This window comes from Mercenaria mercenaria, chromosome 17 (genome assembly GCF_021730395.1).
Source record: "Mercenaria mercenaria strain notata chromosome 17, MADL_Memer_1, whole genome shotgun sequence".
NCBI classification, from domain to species: Eukaryota; Metazoa; Mollusca; class Bivalvia; order Venerida; family Veneridae; genus Mercenaria; species Mercenaria mercenaria.
The window spans coordinates 8,697,108-8,718,396 of record NC_069377.1 but is presented as its reverse complement, the minus strand read 5'-3'; the positions used below and the strand labels follow the sequence as shown (position 1 = coordinate 8,718,396).

The following is a 21,289-nucleotide window of genomic DNA, read 5'->3' as shown; positions in this document are numbered from 1 at the left end:
TAGCAGAATATTTCCTGTACCTTTTGTTCATTTTCTAGGGTTTTTTCTCTCTTTTTTCTGGAAGCCGAGATATAATAGTGCAAAATATATTTATGATATAGAAGAGAGAAATAAATGTTTATGTCTGTATAATTATTTGCTTTTTGATTGTACATGCTAATTTCAAGGGATCTTTAGGATATGGATACATGTATATTTAAATGAGTCACAAATATGTAAATTGGACTTTAAATGCTTTCTATTTTAAGTGTTGCTCAACTTTTTTGAGATAAATAGATGATGCTGGGCAAAGATCTATATACCTCACCTTACGTCACATCATGAATGCTGTGTAGGATTCCCCGTCAAACATATAGGCAAATGTTGAAGATATTACTAACAGTTGGGATTAATTTTCACTATATTTCAATGAAAATGGAAATTTATCAGCAACTTTAAATGTAGTGAATAATAAATACGGTAAATTACCTGCTATTTCTCGCATTTTTTGCATACGTAGTTACTGTATGCGCGTTCCCGGAAAACTTGCATTGACCTCGGACACGCGATTTGCTTTCACGAGTGATGTTTCTTACAACCATGAAATCGATAGGAAATTCGAAACCAATAGGAAAAAGAATACCTTAACAATTTATTTGAGTCACCTGAAACTTGTCTTTTTACTCAAGCCATGATACCACAACGAAATAGGACAGTCGAGATGACACAGAAGGAGAGCTAAAAAAGGGATTCAGTCACTAAGTACGCTCTATGAATATATGATATTTGCCGACCCCAACAGTACTAATGAAATTATATATCCCTTGATCCTTTAATAGTTTCTAGGCTTTTATACAGCGCAATAGTAAATATTACAGAAAACATTTAAAATTCGATGGCAGTATTTTGGTATTTCAAATATGATATCTCAAATAGTCTCTCGAATTTGCAAGAAGGGTAAACCGTTTGATATGCCAGGGAGATGTTCATTAGTATCACCATCGGGCATCTCTAGTCAAACATTAAATGAGCCACCAAAATGTAAAATGTGTTTAAATACTGTCTTATCAAAATTTGTTTCTTATAGAACTACGTTATTTGGATATTTAGATATTAATACAAAACAAGGGGGCATGATGACCCTATATCGCTCACATGAGTTAAGTGCTAGCTTAAACAAATGTCTTTGCTAAAGCTGCAAAAACATAAAAACTAGTTGAGTAGGTTACTTGTAGTAAAAAGAGTTTGTCATTGTTTAAATCACAAACAAGTCTATATAAAGCAATTGACAACCCGGGCGACGCCTATATTGATCCCAGGGTCATGATTTGATCAATCTTAGCAGAGAACCACTAGAGCATGCCACATACCAAAAGTTCTCAGCCTTATTGTTTCAGAAAGGAATTGTTTTTTCCATATAAAAGCAAATATAAATACTTTTGACCAAGGGGCGCAGTGAATTTTGACCCAGGGTCATGTTTTGAAACAACTTGAAAGTTGACCACTGAAAAATACTAAATATTTCTGAGCGTAATTTAGACACACGCTATTTCAACTTTGAGTTTATACCGGACTCAGGATGCAGCTTTAGAATTCAGCATCATCAAATAAGGCAAATCAAGAATGGATTTTAAGTTTGGAGTTAACGTCCACAGACACAACTATTTAGGGTTAAATGGCGACTTACCTGCTTTTAATAGTGGAGGAAGACAACATGGTATCATTTCGGACACGGGCGACCACATTGGTAGAGACAGCAGCCTTTTGTAAGCCAGCTAAATGGCTTCCTAACATGAAATAATTTTACACCCCAAACGACATTTCAAACACACAGTCTACAGAGATAAAAGGCAAAGGATTCTATTCAGCGGCATAAACTACTTAACCACCGAAACCTCTCTTAAATAGTTATATTGCGCCATCCTGACAATAGCGGTTATAGGTTTTGGTGTCCACATGTGCAGATAAAGTCTAGGTACAATTATGATGTTATAAATATAACTTGACTGATTTTTGTTTTGATATTGACTACTGTATGATAATTGTGCAATTAAACTTACCTCAATGCTTTGTAAGGATATTTCCTAAGTATTGTTTCTGTTCTTTTCTATTGGCAGATAGTTATCGTACTCCACTCATCTTTTGCCCCATAAGAAAACAGTACGTCTAAATAAATATCAGAAATTCTCGTTTCTATTTAATATTCCTCAGCCAGAATCAAAGAATATTAACCTAACCGGATTCTCCCGATTCGTAGTTCTTCCCTTAGTCTGCAGACTAAACATTTTTTGAAGCAGTTCCTTTGAACCCTACACGTAAGTTGCTGTTATAGACGTTTCAATCACTTGTTAATGTATCTAAATTTAAACCTCATTTCAATCTCTTTGTTATGTATAGGAATGTAGAGATAGCCGCAAAGAATTTAGTTCATGTTTTTAGACAAACTCTAGATATTGATCTTTATATTACACTTATATTTAACCTTTAGCCTGCTGGCGGCAAGTGATTCTGCCTTTACGACCAGTAAAGACCAAGGTTAGCCTGCACATCCGTGCAGTCTGATCATGGTCTGCACTGTTCGCTAATCAGTTAATTTTCAGTGAACATCCCTTCAGTTAATAAATGGTACTGCCCAAAGCAATGATGTGCCAGTCCATTTTAGAAATTAAGCAGGGTAAGGGTTAATTAAATATTTAGATATTAAGTATTCGTGTAAAACCTTATATGAAAATATTAACGCAACCAGTTACGACGAAGTCTAAATATTTCTTATTTACTAACCAATAAAAGCTGAATTTATCAAAGATTTGTACAAATATTTTATAGACATGATTTTTCTTTCTAATCTTATGTATAAATGAGAAGAAAAAAAAACAGTTAACGTTTGTTCTATTAGTAGCGCAAAACGTTTCTTTTTCTTTTTCTTTTGCACACATGTGCTAAGTAGCAAATTGTCGAAACAGTTTTTGTTGCGTCTTGGATACTTACTTGAGTACAAATTATTCATTGTTTGATTTGTATAATTTGTACCATTGAAACTCAGTCAGCTCTACGATTTATATATTGTATCATGGGTGATATTTTCAGCAAAGGCATGTGAATTTACTTAAATGGCATCTGATTATTATTATACATTCGCTATAGTATTGTAAAATAAATTTAAAAGGCATGATTCTATTCACATGAATGAAGAACTTTATGATAAAGATATTTTTACAGTTGAATTGTATCGTAGAATCTTTCACAACCTTGCTTGTGTTTCATTAGTCTAAAATATTAGACGTGTATATGCTCATTTTACCTTCAACATTCATTATTTTATTATTTTACATTTCATTATCGTAACTTCTCACGACACATCAATGACCTCTTTGCAACACCTTATTTCATTCTATTCAAAATGTCATACGTAAAACAGTGTATCTATTGAATGTTTGCAGCAATTATGTATATCATCTTCTATAACTTAATATCCTGTTTGAATAGATATCAAATTAATCAATACACAGCTCAATAATTATGCCTTGTATGAATTCCTTTAACAAAAGTTTTTATTTAAATAGAGTATCGCTTTCTTTATTTTTTGCCTCCATTTGCAATGAAATTTTATTCCGGTTAATTGAATCATTTAAAGTGACTGTCATTGAAAAAATATTCTACTGAACGAAAATGCAAAAGTGTTATTACTTTAAGTTTGGTTCTGTTTGATCTCGCCTATAAATGTGTTAATAAATGATTATTTGATTATTTTAGTATGTTTTACGTGTACATTCGTTCAGTAGCGCATTATATGCATACATTAAACTTTAATTGTGATTTTGGAGTCCGTTCAATAAATGTGTAATAGAGTTCCGCTTAAGCCGCGAGAGGTTTTGCACATTTAATTACCTCCCATGAACAGACTCAATCAAACCGAGGCTGCTATTACTCCGCTGGATGCATTCTTTGCTACCAGAGGATCTTTTTACAGGTTTTATAGACTGTAACACTGTACTTTATGGAGGTTTCGCCGCGATATTCTTCATCCACTTAACTCGAGAGCAGGGTTTTAATATGTATAAAATTTTACTGATTCACAACATTATCCGTAACAGGGGTTTTCATGATCTGTGACATAAACTAAATATCACTAAATATCACTTTTAAAGTAAAGAGTGGTAGTAGATTTTTTTTAATCTAACATGTCAATTTTATGGCAAAAACCTGTCCCTGTGTAAAAATCTGGCAAAGTCACAACATTGACATTTCTTTTCGAAAATTGAGAAAATATTGCAACGTATATGACCGTGTAATAGATTAACAAGACATCTGTAGAAACACATTCTTCGGCAATTGCTCGAAATAGTGTCATGTGTCGCTTCACGTTGCTGTTGATGCGTATGCCCTGTGTCGCGATTTCGATAATTGAATGACACCAATATAATTCTGCTTCTTTTGCACCATGTAATGATGTTTGTAAGTTGTAACCTCACATTACTCTTACAACGTGACGCACGACATTCGACGGGGAACTTGATACAACACACGACAATGCGAAGCGAGCGATGTACGGTACAACACATGACAATGAGTGGCAAGACACGACATCGCGGCGTGGCACTTAATATTTACCACGATATATCGCGCTATAGACTCACGACAGTGCGGCAACGCCACATTCTTGTGTTCAGTTGTGATATGTTGCGTCGTATTGACGTGAGTTGCGTTCCAATATCGACTGTCCTATTGAGTATTATCCGTGCGCGACGTATGATTACCAATGTGTCACTTACCGGATTTCATAAGAATGTTCTAAAGCTTTTAAAATGATTCATTCAAACAAATTCAAAACTGTTGTTTTTTTCTAAACTTTGATGTTGAAAATGATATACACAAATGTACCTGTATTTTACCATCGAAAAAACTGTAGGGTTTATATCATATATGACAGGGTAAAACGTATTTAAACTGGTAAGAAAGTTATTTGGACTATCACGCAAGGGCATGGACGTAAGTTTCATTATATGTTTAAATATTTACATTGCCTACAACATGTATTCAACATGAGACGACCAATGTTCCCTAAAGCTAACCCGAGACGGTGGCATGGCATAGGTTCCATATAAAATTATAGCATGATGCAAAATCAATGACGAACTTTTTTGACATACAAAACTTCCCAATTACGTATGTATTATATGTTGCTTTTTCATTTTTACTTCTATATAAAGTATATATAATTCAGTCAGTATTTACCCGAGATTGTCTATACATTCTTTCATACGGTTTCGTTTCCAAGACTTGTAGCATGAAGAAAGTTATCCATGTCATATCAACGAATTTTTCTATACTCATAAATAGCTAGAACTACCTAATCAACTTGCTTTTAATATGCATGTATTTGATTTGAAATGAAAATACGGGCAACTTCTGGAAAAGACATTTTTGAATCCGTCTAAGGTCTGCTAATGTGTATATAGAATGAAACTTTTAAAATTAATGTAATTGGTTTACAGTAGTCCTTTTGTACAGACTACATGGTTTTTCTCATAAAATTATTTCTTGAGTTATAAACGGCATCATATTTTCATGCATTACCCTATTAACTGAAAAATACCGGTCATTATGTTTTAAGTAAATATTGTCTGTAAAATATTGAGTGTTATGTCACTTTATATCAAATTTAAAAAAGTCCAATTTTCATTAAAGAAGCTCACAGAAACAACCACATCAGAGATAAAAAGGAAATTCATTCTCAGAAGAGTATATCTTAAGATGTTAAAAATTTTATGTGCGTTATTTATAAAACTGTTTCGGGCCACACATCAATGAAACTAGACCGGTAACATCACTGGCACCAGAACAGAAAGACAATGCCTCAGTACATGTTATACCTTACCCCTAGGTATTCTATAAGAACCATGGTCATGAACGGGAAAATATACTAATATAATCTGGAAAATAGATCCCTCGAAAGCACCGAGAACAAAGCAAAAAGTGAAAATTGCAGACTCGGTTTTATTGAGTCTGTTCATGAGCAGTAATGGAAAATACAACACTGCTCACGCCCCCTAGCACCAGCTTAAGCAGTATTCAATTTTCAAATCTAAATGAGTTGAAATCAATGATCCCGAAGGACCAGAAAATATAACAACACTGAGATGAAGTCGGGGCGACTTTTTACGGCCGCCACACAGCACTTAAAGGAGTTCATCACAATATTTTGTGCGCAGCTCAATCGCGCAGCAAGCGATAACCACTGTAAAGTTCAGGATTCTCCGCCGAAAGTACATAGTTGTCGGATATGCAGCGCACTCGCGCAAAAAACATCGTATGTACTGACAATATAGGTCGTGCATCCATATTTTACCTTTAAAAGTGATGGTGTTTTATTGGAGGAGTAGTCGTAGGAAGTGCTCGAATCGAATACATTGTGGGCAGCCAATTTGAAAGTAAACCATTTCGTCCAGTAATGATGCAGCCGACTCCCAAGTCAAATAAAATTCCAGAAAATCAAAACGTAGATCCATCTCCTTCAGGTTCAAATGTGACTTCCTAAAAATGTTGTTATACTTTTTGTGCCCCATCCCGCATTTCGCGTAGTAAGACCAGAGATATGGCCCTTGACAGTCAAATTGTACATAAAGGTTCTAAACATTTGTGTCGCATGTACCTCAAAAGTATATGCGCCAAGAGTCATGAAACCACACAAGAATTAAATTCAGCATGCGAAGTTGTGCACCAATGATTTTATTTGAGGTTTCACTCAGTAAAAACAGATTTATGTCCCTTGACGTGGTCAAATATATACGTAAATGGCATGTGAAAGCTTGTGTAGCACGTATCTCAAAACGTATTTGACCTAGAGGCATGCAACCTTAAAGGAGCATCATTCCGATTATTCCGCATGTGAGTAAGAAAACTGGTTAAGGAACTGATAATAACATTGTGCAATTTGTTTTGTAAGAAAAAAATGTTCATAATTTGTAGGTGGGTGGGGTAATGAAAAAATACTTTTGTGGGTGGAGTAAATATTTTTTAATTTCTCTTGAAAACAATCACGGGTTGATATTATTTTTTTGGTTTAGATTTTTTCGTCTTAGTTCTAACTTACATAATATAAAATTTGGTAAAATTCTGTCCGCTACATTTTTCATATCATTAAGAAATACTTCGTGTTTTTCTCAGTTTCAGATACTTTCGACATCTGTCAAGAGTAATTTTTCTGAGTTAATATATCTATATGTTGACATTTTATGCATAGTTATAGTGGTTTCATTAATTGTGATGCATAAACAGTAACATCAGAGTGAAACTTTGAATAAATAGTTGTTTGCAGTAGTTTTATTATAACATGTATGTATTGTTTCTTCAGACAAAAATACCGATTTGGTGTTCTTAATAAACTTTAAATATTGAAAAAAGAAGCACGGGTACCTATAATTTTTATTTTTTATTTTAACATGTCATACGTCAGTCTATAAATATGCAAAGTTACAAAAAATTCTGTCCGCTAGAAATAATTGTGAAAAACATCTTTAACACCCGCTGTTGTGAAGTAAATAAAATCTGGAAAAAAGATCCCTCGAAAGCACCGAGAACAAAGCAAAAAGTGAAAATTGCAGACTCGGTTTTATTGAGTCTGTTCATGAGCAGTTATGGAAAATGCAACACTGCTCACGACCCCTAGCACCGGCTTAAGCAGTTTTAATCGCGCATTTCATACCTAAAACACGCAGTTCGGTAAATGTGTACTTTGGATATCAAACAAGTGGTAATTTATCTTCCATTGTGTACAGGTCACATTTCTTTAATACATCTTAACTTAGAAAAACAACGCGAGGTTTATAGTTATTTCAACGTTACCCAAAAAATTTTGCTTGAACTTCCCTGGGGAGGTTCCGTTCTAGATTACAAAACCATTCTGATTGGCTGTTGTGAAAATGTATGTCAATCGTCATTTTGCTACACATGTTTGCTAAAATGTGAAAATGCAGCATAAATGTGTAAAATGAATAAACAAACAGAACAGATGCAGACCAATGATCGTTTTCAAATTAAAGATCATATACAAGATGAATTTCATTCATCATTTCGAGTTTTACTGTAAAATTGTGGGTTTTTTTAAAAATTCTGATTTTGTTTGTTTACATATCACCAAACATGTGCACAGTGCTGTGACCTCTAGACCGGTTGTTCATTAGGGAAGGTCAAGCAAGTTTTTTCTGTAATGTTGACGAAAGCATAAAATATGTTGATAATCTCAGCAATATGAAATATTGAGATAATGTGACTGGTGCACGATGGAAGGTTCATTATACTAGGTACCAATTCACCGAACTGCGCGTTTAAGTTGAGAAATGTACGATTGAAACGGGTCAGTATATTTTCCCGTTCATGACCATGGTTCTTATAGAATACCTAGGAGTAAGGTATAACATGTACAGAGGCATTTTCTTTCTGTTCTGGTGCCAGTGGGTAACATACAAAACAAAAGGTAAAATACGGATTTTTTCTGCCTTTACTTGTGAACTACAAGCCAATTACTTTTACAGAATTTAAAGATATCATATTAGTATAGTATATAATAAAAGGTTATTAAAGTAGTACGTTGATTTGCAATGATGCATTCTGCTCTAATGGATTTTGCGTAATTGGATTGCACTGGGTGCAATCACCTTGTTAGATCCAATTCTGCTGCAGATCAAATACTGTTAAAATAACGCAAATACAAAACGTATTTGCAAAACGGTTCCTCTGTCATGCTATCTTTAACGTTACACCGACACAATTGTATGCCATATGGGAACTTTCCTGTGTTTAATGGTAGAAGAATCTCTACGTGTCTCTCCAGACATTATTTTAGGCATGGAGAGGTACCTTGGTAGAAAATAGATGTCGTGCGCTCGGGAAAAGATGCCGTGCGCTCGAGATAAGATGTCGAGCGCTCGCTATAATTTAATCTTAAAAAATATATGCTTGTGCTGAACCTACCACCGAAATTTTCTCCCAGTACAATATACAAATATAATGTATCATATTTTCAATACCCCTGTTCCTTTGACAATATGCTGCAGACTGGGTATTCATCACCACTAGTGATAGGTCTTGCTATACTTCCATTCTAATTTCTAGTACAGTGTTTGCAGTGTGTATAGGCTGGACTGCAGTTTAAAGACTTATCCAGAAGACTGTTGCTTTTTTGTTATGTTTTATGTTTTCTTGTTTTTGTAGGAAACCCCAGAGTACTGAATGCCAGCTTCAGGAGTTGAAATTGTAACTGGTTTCCCTGTACCAGATGATATAGGTCACACTCCAGACTAGGTACCAGTTAGTCCATCATCAAGGCAACAATGTTGGCACCTGTCAGCAGTAGATCCTAACCTTGGTCCGGCCCTTGTACCAAGGTAGGATGGTAGTTAAGTTACTTCTTGGTGGGTGATGTGAGAGACTCGATTATATATCAGATCTATCAGTGAAACACAAATGGAGTAATTTAGCTTCAGAAATATTTTTAGATCGAAAGATTTTTCAACGATTTAGATTTCGGGTATTCATCACCATTAGTGATAGGTCTTGTTATACTTCCATTCTAGTTTCTAGTGCAGTGTTTACAGTGTGTTTAGGCTGGACTGCAGTTTAAAGACTTATCCAGAAGACTGGTGTTTTTGTTGTTTTATGTTGTCTTTGTTTTTTTGTAGGAAAGTACTGGATCCCAGCTTCAGGAGTTGAGACTGTTGCTGGTTCCCCTTTACCAGATGATATAGGCCACACTCCAGGCTGGGTACCAATTAATCCATCATCAAGACAACAATATTGGCACCTGTCAGCGATATATCTGAACGTTGATCTGGCCCTCGAACTAAAGTAGTATGGTAGTAAATTTACTTCTTGGTGGTTGTGTCGCGAAATTGGTCCTTTCGCGCTTTAAGTGTATTTCGGTAAATTGTATTAGTATACAGTGGTGTATGTAAAAGTCAGATGTATGTCCGTATGCAAGTGACGTCATACGGCCATATAAATACACACTGCGCATCCAGTTTGGACAGATCGTCCTGGGAGCTCGAAGAGTGCACATCGAAGAGAAACTGGAGAAATTACTATAATAAATAAGCCGTAATTATAACTGGGACTTTGGTAATAAATAATTTAGGTGAGGCACCCTCATATTTGCAGCTTAGGCTCATTCTTGCTGGGTCCTCTTGATAGCTATATTATTTTATTGGTCCGGGTCGCAGTATAAGCTGATGGTGTAAGGTTATAGTGCTGAACCTTGATAGGTCTGAGACAAGGTTTAAAACATAGTTTGAGACAAGGGTTACAACAGTGGTTTAGGACAAATTGTTAGATGTTTGAGACATTTGATTTGAAATAGTGTTAAGGTTTGGACCTAGGTGGGTTGTGGAAAGGTCAGTCTCTCATCCTTGCAGCGTATGCTCATACTTGTGGGATTTCCAATCCATATACTCATTCTAGGTCGAGTGGTTCGTGACAAGGTGTTTAAAACGTACGGTTTGAAACAGCTAGTTAAAGATCATAAACTTAGTTTGTTTGATACCAGCTTGTGTAGTTAGTTCAGTGCTGACGTTTGTAATACTAGCAGATGGAGCAAGACTTAGCGACCCAAAAGTGTTGTTACCATACCACAGCTCCGTTGTGACGAATTTCACACTAAAGATCAACCTAACACGAGAAGAATCGCGGAGTCCAAGTAGTTCAATAACATTAAACTTGCACAGGGCGCCTTTTAATATTTGGACGTTCAACATGTCCCTGTGTCGGACTATATGAAATGTCAAAATCGTAAAATATTGAAGTCCGACGTTTATTTATAGAACTAGGAGTCCAAGCTGTTACACATGGTAAAATAGTGGGTGGAGTAAAATTCAATGTTAGTGATGTTAGTTTTTAATCAGAAGTTATTTACAAACCGTTACATTAGGGTAACACATCCTATCTAGAATTAAGAACATATATCTTTTTATGTAAAGGTAAGTTTTTTTGGAAGTGTCTAGCATTCGGTAACAGGACGCCTAGCCTACGTCCCAAACGAAAAAAACAGGGTAACAAACTACTATAACAAACAACTAATCGTATACAGTATACCATTAGTATAGAATTAGTAAAAATTTCACATGCAAATGAGCTAATAGTATACTATAACAAACTACTATCAAGATACTATTACTAATCAAACTGTGTAATGATATGCAAATTGATTGCAACGAATGGTCAATAGTATACTAATTATATACTGTTAATAGTATACTAATTGTATACTGCAAATACTATACCAATTGTATACTCTTAATACTATACTAATTGTAAATTGTTAATAGGTCATTTCACAGAAGTGAAAAAGCCACTTTAAGTATTCAACTCAAAACATAAAAAGATGAAACATAGCAGAGAATTCTTTGTAAATTATTTAATTCACAGAATTCAAAATAATAACATGAAAATGACTTTTACATGACAAATTAGAAACGAATGATAGAAATACCTTTGAAGCTTTCTAATCTGCTAAATATATATAAAATTCAAAATAAGAATTATTCCATTAAATGCAACTGCCGTTTAACACTAGAGAAGTATACACTGAAGTCATTTTCACTGAATATTTATTCCCTTTTTTGGCAAACTTATTGGCATATATCCAATTCTTTCTGTTATTGCCAGATTCCGCCTAGCATCAGTTGGCTGCACCATATATACTTCTTTTTACACCACATTGTCACATAATCTGAAAAGTTGAAAGAGCAAACTAACAGCCACATTTACAATATCATATGTCTAATTTAATGTAAAATGTTTAATGTGGTAACAGAAAATTACACTGTAACAGTAATCAACATTACCAAAATACTAATTATGTCATCGGTCTTTAAGATAATTAGCCGTTACTTCCACATGAAGTTCAGCAGGTTGCACTAAATGTAAATATTTGCCATAGTCAATGTTACAAAATTGTGAAACCAACAAAATAAAAATCCTGAATTAATCAAAAGTAATATAAAATATTTATTTTTACCTTTCAGGTCTTCCACTTTCATCGGGTTTTAGGGTAGTCAGTGTTTAATCGCCAGGGTTTGATTTTCCCAGCCCAATGCCCGTACATGCAATCATCTCCTCCAATATGAAAACAGCACTTGATAATTTATTGTCCGGTCGACCATCAGGTCACTTATCAATGATCAGTCTCACCTGCAAAAGTCAAATAGATAAGACAATTGATGCAGCTGTTATTTACAAATAAATATGAGGCCATCTCTCACCGATTAAAATGATCAGATGATAGAAAATAGGAAGTGTCTAGGGGTACGGATCCGTACCTCTAGACAAGCCTATTAGGGGTTTTCTAGGGGTACAGACCTCCGTTTTTCTAGAGATTAAGGGTCATTTACATTTCAATTTTTGTTGCGAATGAAATAACAAATAACATTTAATCAGAATTCACCTTAAACTTGGATCTAAATGGTTTACAGATACTAACATTCATCCGATTTGTTACATTTTCTTTCGGAACGTAAATAACCGAGGGACACCAAATAAATCACGATCGAGGATTCAAACTGGCAAGAAAAAAAGATATAAAGATTAAACAAAATATTGTTAAATATGTTGGGGAAAAACTATTTTTAATTGATAATTAACCCTTGGTGTATTCATGTTTTTCACACATTTGGTAGCCGTTACGAGATACAAGAGACGTTTTCACAAACAGTTTCTTTTACTTAATGTCGCTTAACTGATTATTAAACAATCAGTTCCGTGCCGATTATCATTATACCTTGTTAAATTACAAAATATATTGTTGCATATTATTATCCCTAATTTATTTATTTGCTGAATTTCAAATAGAATTCATTTAAGGGATAGATTCATTCATTAATCAAGCTGTTATCAACAGCTTATTTGACAACAAACTAATCGGCACGGAACAGTGTATTCATTTGGAGTTCTTCGGTTATTTAGGGCTTGAAAGAGAAGGTAAACAATCGGGTGAACGCTGGTATCTGTAAAACAATTAGATCTTTAGAAGTTTTAAGTGAAGACTGGTTACGACTTCTTTGTTTTTTCATTTTCAACAAAATGTAAGATATAAATAACTCTAAATCTCTAGAAAAAGGAGGTCCGTACCCCTAGAAAACCCCTAACAGGCTTGTCTAGAGGTACGGATCCGTACCTCTAGAATCAGATTCTAGAGGTACGGATCCGTACCCCTAGACACTTCCTAGAAAATAATACAACCCAGTCTGCAATTTTCAGTTTGCATTGTTCACGGTGCTTCCGAGGAATCTACTTTCCTGATTTTATTTTACATACGTTGTAACACATTAAACGATGAACAAGTTAAAAATATCAATCAAAACCACATACAAAAACTTCTATTGAACAATCGTTTACCTTTGTTAATTCAAATCTAAAAGCAATCCTCTAAGTACGAATCCGTAGGGGACGAAACGGTCAAATGTTTCGGACTAATATTGGGCAGTGTAGCTAATTATTTCGCATACAGACGGAAGAAATGATATATTGTTACATATAATATGTAATAATACTTTGAACTGAAGTCAAATAGTTGTGTTTAAACTAAAGAATAACTCGTTTTCTTTGTGCTACCGGCGCTGTAATAATTTTCGATCTTTCGTACCCTCTGTTAAGCTACAAAAGATTTGTAAACTTCTCGCTAAGGTTTTTAATTCTGAATGATAATAAATAACTTAAAACACTCACCACATGTTATGATTAAACAATTTTAATCGTTTCCATGCTTTTGAATCAACAGTTATATTGATTTTTGACGATATTGTGTATCCTCTTGTTTCACAAATTTCAAAATGGCGGCCGACCTGAAAACATGCGCGACCTTTGGGTTTTTCCGAAAGTTGCTATTTTCAGAAACAGATGCAACCCGGTAAATAGTGTTTCCAAAACAAAAGTTTTGAACTAAATTAAAGTTAAGAAAGTATATTTTGCATTGATATGTGAGGCTTGTCTGAAAATTTCGTATTTTTTAGAAAAACAGGTGACACTTAGAGGGACTACTTCTTTGCGTGGAAGTATCCTATTGCCACAAGTTATAAGGCATTCAAATTCCCCCTTTCTGATTGGATAAGAGGTCATTAACATTTATAGCTCGATTGTTTATACTTTATTACCAGTCATTCTGCAAGTGTACATGTGTACTCGCAATTTGCTGTTGGATAACAAGATTATAAATCCGGTAATATGGCAATAAAAGAACAAATAAAATACATATTGTAAATAATTTCATTAGCCTTTCAAACATGAATATTTTGTTTTGATTTAGAGTAGTTTGATGATTTTACATGAAAATGTTTCGGCTGGAACAGTCTTCTTCCCAGGTTTAGGCTACAGCCTACAGGTATCCGGGGTATTTACCTCGACGCCAGCTGGTGTCAGATTTCGAGATCTGCAGCTTGTATATTTAAACATAGTTAATATTAAAAATGTGTTTTATACTTCTTTGATTGAAAAATATCTTATGAATATGTCAAAGTACATTTTCATTGCTGTAAATGTTTCCATAATTTACTGCTGTAAGGAAATAAGAAAGATACATGAATCTAAAACAACAACAAAAACCGTTGCATGGTGTGATAGATCACATTTAATTAGAAGATTAATAATAACAGTTTTAAAAAAGATAACAAATCAAACCTGCATGAATTTTCTTTAAAATCCATTTGAATCACCACAGTTTAACATCTTAATCCTTATAAAACTTATAAGAGAATGCACTCAGACCCCACATTAATAATAAATATCCTAGCAACCCCTTAGTTACAGAAGGCTGTAAATTTCTGTCTGTAATAAAACAAAGCAGAGATGACCAAAACTAATTGTTTATTCCTACAATTGTTCACGTGACATAATCTACCAGGGATATGTATGAAAAAGATCAGATTCTTCTAAAGTCTTGCAGGATAAAGTATAATGGTATACTAATAGTATACTCAATATTTTACAAAGTATAATGGTGTACTAATGATATACACAAGCAGGGTACAATGTATAATAGTATACTAATAGTATACCCGCCATTGTTTATGAGAGAGTATACTATTGACGGTCAAATAGTATACAATACAATGCTATACTAATTCTATACTGTAATAGTATACTAAACAGTATAGAATTAGTATAGAATTGATATAGAATTAGTTGTTTGTTAAATTATTTTTTTGTTTGGGTACGTTTTAGCTGTCCGGTAATAGATTTCCTAATTAATAAGTAATGATACCTGTTACTTACTAAAGATATGGTTACATATCCAGGGGTGTAAAAAAAAATTCACACCACTCGCCCTGCAGGACTAGTAGCCAGTAAAATCTTCTTGCTCTTAGTGAACAGTCACTTGCCCTAATAATTGACATTTTTAATACTGTCACTTTTATGAAAGTAGTATTACCGTATGTACATTGTAACAAGAAGTAGATTTCAAATGTAACACATAGTACTAGCACTTAGACAAATAATATTCTCTTGTGCTCTGCATCAGGGTTGTAGTATTGCTAATGCTAATGCATTAGTAATGCATTATTTTTTTTAAAATAATGCCATGTGATGATTAATGCCACAATTTTAGCATTAAAAATAATGCTAATTTAATGCCAAAGTTAGTAATGCTAATGCTTAGCATTACTTAGGCATTATTTTCTGTATCACTTGAAAAAAACATAATACATACAAAGTCATAGGCTGTTATTTACACAGGTTATAACAGTTCTCTAATAGATTGTTTTATGATTTTATTGAACTGTCTAATGGAATAATTGCCTTTTTTCTTCACTGTACACCAGAAATATTTTGAACTATACATTTAAAACCTGGGACAGATCCAAAGTACAAATTTATAATAGCCATTAAAGTGTGACATAATTAGGTTTGTTAACCAAAATATCAAACAGAATCTTTTGACACCTTATTATCAGTTAACAGTATGCCACTGATAGTGATGTTAAAGACCTTAAAGCAGCTAGCTTTTACTTGTCATGTCAAATTAGGCTGTTAGGGAGCCATTAAGCAGGTACTTGACATTCTATTACAATTAAAAATGCTCATGTACGCTGTACTCAACTTGCAAGCTAAAAAAATTGAGCAGACATCTAGACAGATATATTATGCTGTTAAGTGTTATGGATCTCTGAGTTGAAATGAACTCGTATTGAGACCTAACCAAAATTTATGCCAGAAATCTGTACCGCCATAATTTCATAAAATGGAATGTCATAGACTCACCTTGTTCTTTTACTTTACCATTTTTCTTTGACAGTGTCTAGCTGTCCAGTAACTGGATACCTAGCCTGTGTTCTGGACGTCCACTCGTCCAGTAACTCGCTTACTGCCTTTTCTCTCTATATGTATGTTTTTCTAGGCATCCCACAATCAATTTGTTTATGAAAAGTATAATGAATTAGTAACATGCCTCTTTTTTTTGTTTACATTAGATAGTGATATTAAAGGGGTTTAATTTGTTTGAAGATGAACTCTGGAGTCCCATTGATAGAATTTCAGACTCCTTTGGACTATCTAATACTGTATCCTGACACCACTGTTAATTGTTTTATAACATGATCATTGCATTTCATTTTCTTCCACTGGAACTTATTTGAAATACTTGTTTGTACATTGCAGGCGTAGCAGTAGGTTAGATGTGGCAACGCTACAACTGATCAACAGTACTGATAATGAATGCGCACTTACAGCGGAGATTTCGGCAGTGTCCAAGTCCTCCATGAGAAGGACATCTATTGTAATGGTGGAAAATAAAGGTTTGGTCTTTTTGGGATCTTAAGTCTATCTGTTTTCTATTAATATTGATTTATTACATATAATTTTCTCATGAGAGTGGTAGATTGACTTTAGCTACATGTACACATACACTTTATTTATGTATAGTTGTTTTTTTTTCAGTGACTGGAGAGGTGTTGAAATGTATTGTCATAGTTGATACGTTACATCGTATTGAGATTGAGACCACAACACGTCTGTTGTACCTTGAGGATTCTCCCGAGGAAATGATGGTACGAGGCTACGATTTAGAAGGTACGGTTCATACATTGTTCATGATAATTATTATACAGACTTTTGTACATCAACTGGTGTTAAAATTGTTATTTTTGTCTAGATTGGTTTTTAAAGTGGAAACATATCTAGGTCTATATCAAACTTTATATATCAGATGTTTCACAATTAATATATAATTTAATTTTTAGTACAGTATACCTGTAAATAACATTTTAGAACAAAATGATTCAGTCCACCAACTGAGATAACTCTTGTTTGAATTTCTTGCAAGTAATGGTTAGAGGGGCCAATGAGTTGTTCATTAAAAGCTGGATAGTTGCAATACGATATGGATTGCATTGGTATGGCCTTAAACACAACAAATTGACCCTTACCCTGCTAAATTTCTATAATAAACTTGTCTATCTTTCACTTTGGACAGAACCATTAACTGTTAAAAGGGGTGCATACAAGAAAGATACATTTGTACTGAATGAATGGCGAACAGTGCAGATCATGATCAGACTGCATTGATGTGAAGGCTGGTCATGATCTACACCGGCCGGAAAGACAGAATCAATTGTGTTCAGCATGATAAGGGTGGACAGTGTTTGTCTGTTTCATATTTATTTAGGTTAACCAATTTCATGATGAGAAATTTACTTAGAAGTTAGAAGATAGTTTTCATTGAGATGCTGTTTCCACAGGCTGTCTTTAGGTTGGTCTTGTTATTTCTTGTTTCAGGTAACGTGTTTTCTAGCTTGCAAGGCTTAGAGTTCCAGTGGAGTCTTCACTCGGACACTACAGGTGGTCATGACGACATTGTTGATGCCAATTCTATTCTCAGGTATTCATGAACTCGGCATTTTTGATGAGATTTTAAAATAATGTCGACATGTTAAACATTTCATATACATGTATGTACCTGTAGTCAAAAATTATACTTTTCATTTAAAAGCTTTTTTTAAATAAAAAAATGTTTGGAATTGTTATGAGCCAGTGAAAGGCTATAAACTACAGTGCATTCGCGATGCTACGAATCACAATTTAACGAAATACAGGTATACTATGAAAAGGTGGTGTGGTCCTGGCTGCTTTCCTTCTTATTTCTATGCAACAAAGTCGCGGTTTTATGAAAATGCAATTTTTTGAAAAATGCGCTCCTACGAATGTATTGTTATGCCTTTTAAGCCTGTTTTCAACAAGTTTTAGATGCGATTTTACGAATACCTGTATCGTCAAAGTTTTCACACCTTCCATAAAGACTTGAAAACGCTTAGGAGTGGAAAGCGTCACTATCATTTAGCTGGGTGTAAACAGTATTAAAGTGTAAAAACTTGGTAATTAAATTCGAAATGCATCCGCTGAACACTATTACACAAGTTAAGTGGTTAATTTTTTCTCCTGTAAATATCAGATCAGATGGCATACCAGTCACACTTGCTTCGTTATGTATACACAATCACTGCATAAAGAAAAGAAAAAACTATTTAAGTCCTGATCTTCTGTATTATGCCGTTTTATTATACCAAACAATTCAGTAAAGGGTAGCTGAAGGTATCGGAATATGTAATTGCGATTTTTTTTCTCGTGCAACAATGTACCCTGTATATGTTTTATGTACAGTGAATAAAAAGTGAACGAAAAAAAACAATCTGTTTTACATTCTAGATACCATCTTGAAGTCAGATTCAAATAAGATCTGTAGTAAACCCAGATGTACCTATAAAATTGGTGTACACGAAAATCACATGTTTAAATATCACGGGTTACGACGTGTAGATATTAAGGTGTTGTATAGCGAAATTTCCTATGCTACGCTCAAAAGAAAATGCGATATTACGAAAAAATGGCCGGTCCCTTGTCTTTTCGTAGGATCGCGATTGTACTGTATTTCACAGATATATCTATTACAGATACGTCTTTTTTGGGAAAAAAAAAAGTTTTAGCTTAAAACTGCTGTTTTGTTGTTTTCAAGGGGTGATTTAACAGGACAGTAAATTGTAGATTTTCTTGCCCACATGCTGTTAACACACCTTTATACATATGTTTGAAGAGTTGAATACTATTATATCTGAAAATGAAATTAGAATAGCAATAAACCAATTAAAACACAATCGTTCTGCAGGTCCGGATTTATTACTTAAGGTGGAATAGCACTTTGTATTTTTTTTACAACCCGCATATGATTTTGATATCATATTAAAGTAGAAGTTATCCCCGGCATGAATGTGTAACTGTTTTCTTGGTTACTAGTGAAAAGTTTTAGCTATGACGTCGCAAACATTACCATGCACGTCTGTTTTGGCGCCACGTTAAAAAGCGATAAAAAATCGGTTTATTTTCTCTCATTTGTTTATTTTTCAATTTACGGTAATGAAATTTACATTTTTATGTATGTTATACGAAGGTCTACGGCGCTGGATAGTAGTTGTCACTTTTGTTTTCAAAATGATGGAAAAAATGAAGAAAAACGACATTCTCAAAATTTTAGTTTTATTGAAAAAATCACACACTCGTTAAATTAACGGGAAAACGGCTCGAAATTTTTTTGCCAAAATTTTATATATTTAAGATAAAATTATGTTTAACAAAATTTAAAAAAATTGAGAACTTTTACCATCTAATATTCTTTTTAATCACTGATTTTGTCCGCTATCCGACGAACAAAAAGTGACGTCAAAGTGCGTTCTTAGATACAATGCGAGTATGGTTTCGTAAGAATAATCTATATACTTAAAAAGGCATGTATGCACTGAATATTCCCCTATAAATGTACTTCATTTTTCTTAATTCTTAACTGTTTTATAATAAAAATATTTCGTGAATGAATTTCATAAAAATTCTGTTTCCAGATCTTGTTAAATCTGGCAAAAATGTGCCGTCATGTAGGCAATCAAAGTCATTTATAAATATACCAATTTTTAATTTTTTACGAAATGAAAATTGTTTGAAAATTTTAATAGCTGAAGAATGTAAAAGCTGAAGAACGTTAAAGAAGGATCTCGAGCCCGCCCGCCCGCTTCGCTCATTAGTGATAGCGCAGATCTGCGGATCACGGGTTCGTGAGTCCGAGCCCTGAGCGAGGCGTACGTTCTCCGAGACGATATGATAAAAGACAGTGTCTGAAATCATTCGTCCTCCACCTCCGATTCATGGGGGAAAGTTGGCAGTTACTAAGCGGAGAACATGTTTGTACTGGTACAGAATCCAGGAAGACTGTTTGGTTAACTGTCCACCGTTACACAACTGAAATACTGTTGAAAACCCCAAGACAAACAAACAAAAGAAGAATCTCATGATAACAGTGAGGTCACACGAACATATGACATAACAGATTCCATCAAGTGTAGTGATAAAAACAATGTCTTACAGGAAGCCTTTTTCGCAGGTAAAATATCTTTTTTAGCTCATCTGATTTTTTGAAAAAAAATGATGAGTTATTGTCATCACTTGAGCGGTTGTCGGCGTCGGCGTCGGCGTCTGCGTCGGCGTTGCCTGGTTAAGTTTTATGTTTAGGTCAGCTTTTCTCCTAAACTATCAAAGCTATTGCTTTGAAACTTGGAATACTTGTTCACCATCATAAGCTGACCCTGTATAGCAAGAAACATAACTCCATCTTGCTTTTTGCAAGATTTATGGCCCCTTTTGTACTTAGAAAATATCACTTTTCTTGGTTAAGTTTTATGTTTAGGTCAGCTTTTATCCTAAACTATCAAAGCTATTGCTTTAAAACTTGCAACACTTGTTCACCATCATAAGTTGACCCTGTACAGCAAGAAACATAACTCCATCCTGCTTTTTGCAAGATTTATGGCCCCTTTTGGACTTAGAAAATATCAGATTTCTTGGTTAAGTTTTATGTTTAGGTCAACTTTTTCTCTTAAACTATCAAAGCTATTGCTTTGAAACTTGCAACACTTGCTGACCATCATAAGCTGACCCTGTACAGCAAGCAACATAACTCCATCCTGCTTTTTGCAATAATTATTGCCCCTTTTGGACTTAGAAAATCATTTTCTTGGTTGAGTATTATGTTTAAGTCAACTTTTCTCATAAACTATCAAAGCTATTGCTTTAAAACTTGCAACAGTTTTTCACCATCATAAGTGGACACTGAACATCAAGAAACATAACTCTATCCTGCTTTTTGCAAGAATGATGGCCCTTTTTAGACTTAGGAAATCATGGGTAGGACAATATTTCTATTACACAAAAAAAATCAGATGAGCGTCAGCACCCGCAAGGCGGTGCTCTTGTTCTAAAATGTAGTAGTGTTTGACAATACCTTGTTTTC

General features: G+C 34.2%; 1 protein-coding gene across 1 annotated transcript in view; it reads left to right on the top strand.

Annotated features, from left to right (window-relative positions):
• Positions 1–8,760: 8,760 nt before the first annotated feature.
• The window catches only part of LOC128550201 (nuclear pore membrane glycoprotein 210-like), a 105,950-nt gene continuing 93,421 nt past the window's right edge, over positions 8,761–21,289 (top strand). Inside the window, exons 1-7 of the mRNA XM_053528722.1 lie at positions 8,761–8,834; positions 9,193–9,203; positions 9,660–9,825; positions 10,794–10,820; positions 16,621–16,757; positions 16,900–17,031; positions 17,737–17,839. Coding sequence (XP_053384697.1) covers positions 8,761–8,834; positions 9,193–9,203; positions 9,660–9,825; positions 10,794–10,820; positions 16,621–16,757; positions 16,900–17,031; positions 17,737–17,839 — 650 coding nt within the window. The remainder of the gene's footprint in view (positions 8,835–9,192; positions 9,204–9,659; positions 9,826–10,793; positions 10,821–16,620; positions 16,758–16,899; positions 17,032–17,736; positions 17,840–21,289) is intronic.